Raw genomic sequence first — 11,422 nt, 5'->3', positions numbered from 1 at the left:
AGCCCACTCAGAGGCAGTGAGAGAGAGAGAGAGAGAGAAGAGGGGCGAGCAATGGCTTCCCGTGCGCCCGCTCTGGCTCTAGCCATCTCCTTCGCCCTCCTCGCCACCTGCATCGCCCAGTCCCCGGCTTCGTCCCCCACCGCCACCCCTCCACCCGCCTCGTCCCCTCCTCCCGCCGCCGCCCCTCCTCCAGTCGCCACTCCGCCTCCCGTCACCCCTCCTCCAGTCGCCACTCCGCCCCCCACCACCCCTCCTCCAGTCGCCACTCCGCCTCCCGCCACCCCTCCTCCCGTCGCCACTCCACCCCCGGCCATGGTCCCCACGGCGTCGCCGCCCCCTGCACCTGTCGCTCCCACGGTAGCTCCTACTCCTTCCACGCCGACGACCCCTTCGCCGGCTCCCGCGACGAAGTCGCCCTCGTCGTCGCCGTCTCCTAGTCCCACCACGCCCTCTGCGCCAGCGCCGGCGCCGACTACGTCGACTCCTGCCGACGGCGGTTCCGGGGCTTACGTGCATGGGGTCAGCATGGGAGTGGTCGCGTTGCTTGGAGGAGTCGCGTTGCTTATGTAGAGACTAGAGAGTGCCGTTTGACGTTGGTGCCATCGATTTTTGTGCTTTGATTGAGTTCATGGATTCTATGTATTATTTGGTGTAATAACTCTTATCTACATTTCATTCTTCCTCGTTCCGTCTTCATCTCTTGTGTGATTTCGTGGATGCAATCATTTCAGAGGTCTTCCTGTCTTTATGATCTTGAAATGAGAGACAAAGCATAGTCAATGAACTCAATATACTCCATGAGATTGGCGCCTTAATTCTCATGGTGGAGTTCTTCTTCCAGGTTCACATTCACTTCAAGGTATCACCACAGTGATGAGGTCAAGTTAGGCCAAGATCAAGTTACAGATTACTGTCCCTTCCGGCATGCAGATCTCATTCATCGAGTCCATGCATGGCTGGAAAGATTCATGTCAGCGACAGATCACATGGAATTAAACAGCATGTTAATTTGCTGTCTCCTTCGGGTCGAAAACAACAAAGGAAAAACGATCGTGAGCTGCTGCTACATGAAAGAGATGGACGAAGGGGTCCATGGAAAGGACGTGGGGAGGAAGGGAGGATCGCCTGCCTCCTCGTGAAAGGTGGATGTGGCGTTCATCTTTCCTGGCTGTCAAATTAAAAGCAGTAAAGGCATCTTTACAACAAGGCGTGAGGGTCGGGAAAGCACGGCCAAAAGCAGCTTTTGTGGCCGGTGGCATGGAAGCTGCAGGGGCACGTTTTCTTGTCACGGGAAGGACGTGAATGAAGAGTGCGCAGGAGAAGAGGAATTCTCATCCATCCTCTACTTTCTTTCCCCCCACCACCCACCAACTTGTGCGTGTACGTTGTCGTGCTTCTCGCGGGTTAGGAACGATGCTAAACTCTAATGTAGCAGATGTAGACCTAATAATACTTTTCTTTGGGATTGTGTAGATACCAAAGACCTTGAGATAGAGGAGGGATTGCTCGGGTGACATGGAATGGATGGGAGATGCTGGTTTTCTCCTCGTACACGATAACCTAATTCTTTTGTTACTTACACATTGTAAATATATCACTTGAAGCTTGATAAAACTTAATGAAGTAATTACCAGGAGTTTAAAATTATATATATATATATATATATATATATATATATGATTTTTCCAACTATACGAGGAAATATCTCACTCTGTTGAAGGAAATCCTTATTCTATTGAGAAAAATTCTCCCTCCTAATCTTTATAAATAGTAGAGAGACATGTTAATACATTCAAGCGATGAACGAGACTTCACAGCCATCCGCTTTCTCCTCATTGAGGAAAATTCTCTCTCCTAATCTATATAAATAGGAGAGGGACATGTTAATACATTAAAACTTCTTCATTAATTTTTCTTGTCTTATATATATATATATATATATAGCTTCCATCTTCTTTTGAAGAAAAAAATAATATTGTACTTCGTTCTATAGGTATTATCGAGAAGGAATATGTGAAATTATATGTAGAACAATTTTTTTGGTTAGGCAAAAAAAGTAATTAAATAAGCTCACTCTACCTTTCATGTGGAAAGCTATTATCAATTATATCATTTCGTCTAAATAAATAATCCATAAGTTCCTAGAACATGTGAATATAAATTCTAGAATTGTGATATAAAGGATAGAAATTAATGGATGCCTCCTTCATCCATGCAAGTGGTTGTTATTGTTGAGAGTTGAAGATTAGGAGGATACCATGGTTTTGAATTTTACTCGAGATTTCCAGGATTTGAAAGTTAATAACAAGTGTTTGATGTCTCAAATTTAATGTACGGACAAATGAGCCACCCAATACATACATACATACTCTCAGCTATACAAGTGAGGAAAGAATCGAAGTAAAAAGACCTGACAGATCCCACAATGATGCAATTGGAGTTAGAAGGCCTCAACAAGGAAGGGTTAAGGGTCCATTGCTAAAGATGGATACACTTGAAGAATATGCCGGTTTGCCAGGATCTCAATTGCTAAAGTCATTTTCCCGAAAACAGAAGGTGGAATGACAATTCAAACTCAGTGAAGGAATCGAAAATCTAATTGTACATCGTGTATCATTTCTAGAATGGAAGAAACTCTAGGACCTCTTAACTTGGATGACGAAGTGAGTGATCTATAGCTTATTTTAACTAGTGGGTAACCAGATACTTTCGAAGGGACAAAATCGAACAATGATTATGAATACCAAGCGAAAAGGTGAAGAACCAGAGTTAGCAAGGACCCTATAGTAGTCTAATTAGCAAAAGATTACAAGGAAAATACTTCCTAACTCATAAGATGTGTAGAAACAACTGATTCGTAGAGGTAAGACATTACAACATACGACATGGACGATCCAAATGGTGCAACCAAAGCCACCAAACAAGCACTCTCCAATAGTGAAACCTAGCTCAGGTTTGAGCAAGACTTCTCATATTGCAAAAGTGCAATGGCGAAGAGTGGGCAAAGTCAAGTGATCAACTAAAGGCCAAGGAGTACGAATCGAGGAATTTAAGTGGATCCATTCCAAGTAATCTAACTCTCCTCACATACGTAGTAGAGCTCTACATCAACTAAAAATCTCTTCAAATGGAGGAAATGTGAGGGACAAACTTTATGGGAGAAAGCCATATACTCTTCAAATTTTGCAACATAGCCCTACGAAGTACAACCAGCAATGATCAAGCTTTGGTAGGATAACAAAGTCATCCAACTCAGCATCAAGTGATCCAACTCACCCAACTTCTACAACTTATTCAGCTCAGTGGCGAGTTGCACCAAAGTGGATGGATCAAAATCGATGGCTCAATAAAAGTTGAGAAGTATATGATGGTTATAGACGATCAATCTTTAGCATATAAGAAGACGTTGATAAGGGCATCGAAGAAATAAATGCCAGAGAACATCATAGAACAATGAAGATAAGATATTCCTGTGATAGCTTTCGGTTCTTATTTTTTTTGTTGTTTTCTTTAGGACAACTTTTATAAGGTAAAAAACATAATAATCAGTCCCATTTTTGTTTGTTGTCAGTGTTTTTATTTTCTTTTTTTATCATGTAAAACTCAAAAATATTTCGAGCCATGTGGTGCTATACAAAGGAAAAAATAGCTTAATACTATATCATTTTCATGTGTCACGAGTTGATTTCTAGCTGACGACCTAGCAATATGAAAAGTCAATCATCTTAGTACCTTGGAACCCCCTAAGTGGCATTGAGGAGGATGAGACTTTAGATATGTGTTTAAGATGTGATGCAACATATTTGTGTGCTCATTTTATATTCAACGAAAGTGTTAGGTGAACATTCAGTTTGCATCGACCTATGCTCTTTAGGTGCATTAGTTCAGACTCATTTTTTTAGTGCATTTGTTCACTAAAAATATTAGTTGCTTTGGATAATATTAAATTACCCATATGTTCACCTTTTTAACCTTTTTTTTTTTTTTTTTTGGTATGTGCAAGTTCTTTTGGACTGCACTAAGTTAAGGATGTAGATTCACGTTGCGAACGTATATCGCTTAGGTACCGAATGCCTTAGGTAATCTTAATTAAAAATATGATAATTCGGATCCTCATCACATTAATAATTTTACACTCAAGATATTAGTCAGGTGTTATCATTTATCAAATATTAATAGTTTTAAAACATATATAAAATATTGATTTGATGGTGGTATGTCAGATCTACTTATTTAAGGTTAACGATTCTCATCCAATATATTTAAAGTAAAATATTAGTCTAGTATTAATGTACTGCATCTTTTTACTAAGGATTAAGAGTTCAAAATATCATATGATAAACTTCGAAAATATGAACTCATTTATTTATTAAAGACCTTGATGATTGATAGCAAGATCTTGAAATAAGGCATAATAAAATAAAGCCCAACCTAATGTACCCGACAATAGCAACGATAGGATATCCATCAATTTCATATATTTAATTTATGCGCTAATCTCTCTACTCGAACTCTTCCGAATCCGATTAAAAGTCCCCAATTAGATTTGAAGAGGTCGGATAGATCTCGGTGACCAAAGCCATTGAATGCCAGAAGAGTGGTTGGCTGGCTGGCGCGTCGGCGTCGTATTCTCACATGGGATGTCGAGCGTTGCTGGTTTTGTAGTTTATTGTCAGCCATGGCTTTCAACAAAATAATCCTCCTAATTGATCCACTTCATCTTGTAAACCAGTTTTTGACTTCCCTTATCGCAGAATTTTGTGATCTCATTGATGATGGAAATTATTCTAAGTCACAAAAAACACATATTTACACAATCTCGTTTGCTGTTGAAATATTAAATCAAGTAGATATTTCATATGAAGACTTCTTCATGACAGAAGAGTACTAGACGTAATGGTTTGATCTCGCAAGCTTGCTTTAATTACATCTTATCAGCCGGCGACGTGACGCTAACCATCAGCTCGTCCTCGTCTGATGGTTGCATCACCACCACCAGCGTTTCGCCGGCACACGGCACGATCCGGCACGACGCATGAACAGGTTTCGTGGCCTCGACGAGGCTTATCTCCTCGATCCCAAGTTGGTCACGCCATGCCACTTCCGTTGCGCTGCCACCGGCGACCTCGTCGAAGTTGGCCGACTCCACGGTCAGGTAGACGGCGCGATCGCTTATCAGGAGGGAGTAACTCGACGCCGGCTTTGTCCCGAGCTTTCTTGCGGCCTCCCGGAAGCAAGTGGCGGCAGCGGCGTTCGTGGCGCACGAGTTCCGAGCGACCTTGAACAAGGTGGTGGTGGCAGTGGCAGAGATTGCAGTCGAGTTAGAGTTGCTGTGGCAAGGCGGGTGGCCGGATGTATGGGAATAGCAGAGGTGGATGGGGGGCTTGGTGAGCTGGCCATTGGCGAACATGGTGGTGTGGGTTCGAGTCCATGACTTGAGGAAGCGTGCCAAGACGAAGGGGTCGGCAAGGAGGAGGCTGCAGCTGATCCCAATGGAGTATCCATCTCCCTGGAATTGGGTTACCTGCAACCGCACCAAAACGGAGAAGAATGCAGACATGGCGATGGTAGTTACGTTTCCATACTAACATATGTTGCTCACATCAACATGTTGTTGATTTGCACAGGAGGTGTGACATGATTGTAGTTAAAGAGTATTGATGCAAACCTACACATTTATGAGAGAGAGTGCAAGAGAAGTAAGAACGGAAGCCTTGAGTGGGTGGATTTGGTAGATTGTCCTTCTCATGATTAGCTTATATATTGAATGCATAACTAAACTAATCTAGTGTTTCTTTGCTATATTATCATCTAATATTACGGATAATTGCACAGCTAATTCTAGACACAGACTCAAGTAATTGGGTGCAGGTAGTTTATGCATGGTGCTGCAGCATGACATGAAGAAGAAGAAGAAGAAGAAGACAATGGCAATCACGATGATATGTTCAGTGCATCAGTTGCACGGCATGGCGAAACAGACCTGGATGAAGAACAAAGGTGAGTAGTTTGGGTTGTCTGCGTTCACGTCCTCCCAGTACGCCAACTTGGCCTCCCTCTCATCCCTGTCTTCCGAGCACAAGAACTCGGACAAAGTCACCTCGGCCGTGGCCTGCAACAGCCGGACGCCGCAGTCGTTGAACTTGATCTCCCAGCAACCGCGGTCCTCGTCGTCCCTCCGTAGCCGCCCAGCCATCACCGGGTGGCTCAGCAGCACCGCGCTGAGCGACTCCTTCATCCACGCGCCGACCGTCGCCGGCGACTCTGCCTCCTCCCCATGCCCGACCTTGCTGTAGTACAGCACCACCTGGCAGCGCCTCTGCAGCACGTCGGGGCCGAGCGAGGTGGCCGTGGAGATACGGCGTGACCGACCCGGCGGCGTCATTCTCACCGGCATCGCCGACTGCATGGAGTCGATACGTACCAGCTTCAAAGCAGCGGCGGCGGCCATGGTGGGCATGCAAGGCACGAACGAGAAGCCAAACGCTTGCTGAGTAGGGAAAGCAGCAAGTAAGACTGGTCTTATTAGGGCGGGGGGCGTTGGGCAGAGAGAGACGTCTGCTAATGGGCGACCATAACGTGCCGATAAGACCCATAGCCGACATTTTTAGGTGGGCATGAATGCATGAGGGTCGGGCGCTGCTTTGGGAGACAGATATGTGGCAAGACGTCACTATTGCAACCTATTAAAGTAAAAATGCCATCTTACGCAATACGTATCATTATCTAAATCCTACCAAAACAAGAAACAAGCTTACCGGAATGGAGTGTAACAACGGAAGAAGACGAGGGGAAGGAGGGTGAGACAGGCGACGGCGTCAAAAGAAATGGCATGCAGTGATCGATGGCACGCTGGAGCACGTACGGGACTGATGCCGGAGGAAGAAGACGACACCAGGTAACGAGTAGGTGACCGAAACCAGCTGCAACTCCAGTGGCATCCATGGCACCATCAAAGTCAAGAAGACTCGGATGGGAAGACGAGCGTTGCAATCTGAAGCTTCTAATCTCAAAACTCTCGTTTGTCATATGGATGGGGAGTTCTTGAGTGCAGTGTTCATCCTGTAATAGACAGATATCAAACCGAACGATTAAGAATGAAAGAATCATCGTATCGTCACAACCTACAAGCTTAATTAACCTTTCAAAAATCCTCAGCTAAGTGAGAGTAATCTCTAGTCAATGTCATATACATGAAAAAGGGGATGGTTAATATAACAATAAACATCTCAAAAGAAGTCTATTGGCTTCCGGAAATTGCATTCAATATCATAAAACCATACTTTTATCACAATGTTGACACCCGAACTGTCATGCATTGATTTTGCCACATACGTTAGATAAAGAAATGACAACCAAACAGATTACATCAGGTCAGACTTGAAACCACATAATTGTGATTAGGACAATTATCTGTCTCAATTAACCCTACACAAGCATTTTACAACACATGGAAGGATAATTTCTGCTTGTAACTTTAACAATACCACATAAGCATTTTAACACCATCATGCTATTCTCAGGCCATCAAGCTCAGATGATAAAGGTGAAGGATTAATTTAGGTCATTGATAGCCAACTTAAAACTACATCGGATCGAACATGTACCTTGATAAAAGGTTCGTATAGCCGACCTTAAATAGATGAGACTTACGACTTAATTGTTGTTGTTGTTTTTGAACATTCAGTAAATGATCTGCTCCATGTACTTGTTGCTGCCTTATGGACGTCTCTCTTATAACTTGATAGCTATAGCATGTTGAAAGATTTGCATCCTTACTGCTTGGATCATTTCACATGATTAAATGACACGAAGAAGTGAACATCCCAATTTCTAATCAGCATGCAAATCTTTCTCTCTTTGCTATGTACTACATGTGTGAATGTAGTCTCGATCGTTCCCCTTCCTTTATCCATTCATCTTTTCTTGGCGATGCGCGATCAGTAAAATCATCTCGGAAAGATGATTTCCCAGTTTAATGAGCAAATCCCTAGAAATAGAAAAGAAAAAAAGAAGGTCGATTTTGGGCGCGTATATATATATATATATATATATTATTTATTTATTTACGATAGGAAAATGTTTCTTTTCTAAATGTCAATAAATTTATATATTCATTTGTATTCTTAATGATACCAATTATTTTATATATGATGCTTTTATTTTCTTAATGTTGATAACTTGCAATAGATCGAAGCATGATTTGGTCTAATGATATGATGATCATACAAAACGGTTGATACTTGTCGACACCTTAACCCTCCAGCTTTTATTCTATGATCGATATCGGCTCTCTATCAAAAAGTCTTTGATTATGCCTTCAGTTAACTCATAGTCTGTTGCAAGATCACCATTGGTTAGAACAATTAAGGGTCCATAACTTGTTTGACTTTAAGATCATCATCAACAGGTGACTGCCTCTCCCCTCAAAGTTTCATCATAGGCTGTGAAACACTTCATTGGCTGACAAAAAGATGAATTTGTCTAGAAAACATGTCTTGTTGTTATTGGATTGATTAAGCTAATCGATCTGCTTATGTCAATTCAAGTTGTTTAAAGTGTGTAAAAACATTACTCAAACCCACAGGTGCAGTTTCACATAAACTAATTATGTATTGCATGTCCAAACTCCATGGATGATAACTTTGATCCAGTTCTATTAAGGCTTGAATTGACTATGGGCCCTTCTTGTTGATCTCCAACCCACTCCCTCCTCCATTCATTCCAGTCTAGCTATAGAAGCCTTATACCATATGGAGCAACAATTATCATGAACAAAACAAAAAGAAAAACAAATTAATTTTGCTAAATCTCCAAATGAGATGTTTAAATGTGGAGTTTAACAGGCATATATATATCTTATATACAATGATTTTTTACATATCTCAATAATGATAAAAAAAAAAATAGAATAATTAGAATTTATGATTTTATTATTATTGTTGTAATATAACTTATGTACAAGCAAATCTTGTAAAATAACATCAACCTAACTTCTGCACTGGTTTTAGTATATCAAGTGTGTTGCTGATGTTATGGCCAAATCTACCATGATAGAGGGGTTAACATGTTCACCTATAGTTACCATGCCTATTACATTTCAGTGTAGCTACTAAGAATGTAGCAGTGAATCATGGAAAGAGATTAATTAGTTAGATTGCTTTCTTCATGGAGTACTTCCCCAAAGTAAAGAACCTTTGCATAGATGGGCCAAGAAGAGAGAATCAAGAGATACTACAGATTTTTGGCACCAAAAATGAAAGTGCACACCAACCTAAACTGATTCATAAGCTGGACAGATATGTTGCAGAAGATGTGAATTAAAACTTCACATTCCTAAAAGTGGTTCATGTTGAAAAATCAGGAGTCCAATGAAAACCAAAACATAAAGACATTAAAGTCTTTAAATAGATATGGATAATTAAGACTCTCAAACTCCAAGAAAAGCTTCTTGTAGATGAGCTTCCTGAGGTCAGGACCCCAAACTTGTCTTTAAAGCAAGGAGAAGACAATGGGACAATCCTAAAAGATAATAAAGCAAGAGTCCTAAAACAGATGCTATGAACAACTTTATGTCAAAATTCTTCCTATTGATCTACAATCTTGTTTCACATTTCCATGCATGCTGTCCCCCTTCCACTCTTCATCTCTTATGAATCTCCTATCTCCTATGATCCTAGCACAACTCCAAGGAGCCATATGTAACTTGAAATATGGTCCACAGCCATGCTCTTGGAGCCTCTCGAAGTGGGTGGAATCATAAAGATGATGGGTCAAGGAGAACCAGCTTTAAGGAACAAGCTAACTGTTCCTCATCCATGGAGTAGGGATCCCTTCTCTCCTGGTATTTTTCATTCAAAGGTGAGGGGACCAACACCTTGTCCATTGCTGAATGTTGATGTTCATTTCTGCTAAAAGTAATGTTGGCTCAATGATCATTGCCTGATGACGATGCTCTCTAACTTTTCCTTTTTCTTTTCACTTCAATTCTCCCTATGTTTGGATGGTGAAATATGGCTTCATGATTTTAATGCACTGATTGTAATGTGTGGATCAAAGTGGGAAGCAGCACGAACTGGAAAGTTGTGGTTCACAGAGCTTGCCTTTGAACTAGAATTGCTTTTCCACTGTTAACAAGTAAAACTAGGGTTGGCTTTAGCTTGTACTCATGCCAAACGACTCTCGATTGGAAACCCTACCAAACCCCACACAAATTTGATGTTCTTATTTGATTTGATCATGTGTGGTAATTTCCTTACAGTCATCTATTTACATGTGGCTTGGGGAATGATGATGTGATAAAAGTGTTGACTTTTTGCACAGTATTTTTCATTTTCACTTATCATGCTTTTGTATTTTGTTTTTTGCTTTTGTTGTGTCTAACATCTGATAGATATCTGACAGATGCTAAAGTTGCATAAGATAAGAAGTATTGTTTGGTTTTTTGGGGGGAATGATGTGAAAAGTGTTGACCTTTTTTTGCACAGTGTTTTTCTTTTTCCATGCCATGACTTTTATTTTGTTTGCTTTTGCAATGCTCAGAATCTAAATGATGCTTAGGTCATGTAAAACTACCCAAAGGATTGTCATGTCTTGTGATTTCCCTTCTTTTCTGTTTTCTATTTCTTTGGGGATGATGTGACCAGTGTTGAATAATTCTCATGCTTTTATACTGACATGATGACTAATCAAGCAGAAAACGATAATTGTCACAGTGAAAAGGCTGAATTATGGGAAACTATACTCGATGAGCGTGCAGTGTTCGTTGCTACAGAGATTAACTTCGATTCAACCTCTGAAACTTTGATCTCTTTCTCTTCTTTCGCTGAGTTGAGGAGGTGATATGATACCACCTCGACCAGTTCTGTTCCCTTTTGTTCTCCTTCACTTGACCCACCCTTCGATCGAGCTGTGGAAACACGAGTCTTGACAGCAAAATCCAGCAGCAGATTCCGATGTGAGTGGCTGCGTATGAGAGCTGGGATTCCCCCGCAATTTAGCATGAGAAGTAGCATCAATCACTGACGCTGACAGTGCACGCCACTGCTTGCGGTAAAACCGCAACTGGATCGAACTCTTCCTAATCAATAGGACGATGTTATTATATCTGCGCGTGCAGAGACGAACGAATGCATGACCGGGGGAGCTCGAAAGCAACGAGGAGCACAAGCAGAAACTGCCAGGGGTGAATGCATCACGGCAGCAACTAAAGTAAACCTTTGCAGAAGTCGTCGAGCAAACTGGAAGAACTGCGATGGTGAAGGTGGTAGTGGTGATGGCGATGAACACATGGGGGATGCTAACGCAGTGGATTATCTGACCTCCTTCTTTAATGTAGTGAATGGTGAGAGTGATGAGAGCCTCTCGGTGTCGTTATGTCTCCGAAGGCAAGAGCAGACAGAGACATGGAGGCTCGGTCGCA

The 11,422-nt window shown here is 41.8% G+C and overlaps 2 protein-coding genes across 2 annotated transcripts; one reads left to right on the top strand and one right to left on the bottom strand.

Moving 5' to 3' along the window:
- The first annotated feature begins 51 nt into the window (after positions 1-51).
- On the top strand, positions 52-570 carry LOC135636456 (classical arabinogalactan protein 4-like). Its single transcript, XM_065148146.1, has one exon. The coding sequence runs from the start codon at positions 52-54 to the stop codon at positions 568-570; it is 519 nt and encodes a 172-aa protein (XP_065004218.1).
- A 4,265-nt stretch (positions 571-4,835) lies between these two features.
- Positions 4,836-6,503, bottom strand: LOC135637287 (uncharacterized). The gene is made up of 2 exons (XM_065149920.1): positions 5,984-6,503; positions 4,836-5,524 (listed from the first exon to the last, which is right to left on the bottom strand). Exons 1-2 carry the CDS (start codon positions 6,458-6,460, stop codon positions 4,925-4,927), a joined length of 1,077 nt encoding a protein of 358 aa, XP_065005992.1. The 5' UTR covers positions 6,461-6,503; the 3' UTR covers positions 4,836-4,924.
- Between the last annotated feature and the right edge of the window lie 4,919 nt (positions 6,504-11,422).

This window comes from Musa acuminata, chromosome BXJ3-4, assembly GCF_036884655.1.
Source record: "Musa acuminata AAA Group cultivar baxijiao chromosome BXJ3-4, Cavendish_Baxijiao_AAA, whole genome shotgun sequence".
Classification (NCBI taxonomy): domain Eukaryota; kingdom Viridiplantae; phylum Streptophyta; class Magnoliopsida; order Zingiberales; family Musaceae; genus Musa; species Musa acuminata.
Note: the sequence above shows the minus strand (reverse complement) of the source record. Positions and strands in the feature narration are given on the sequence as shown.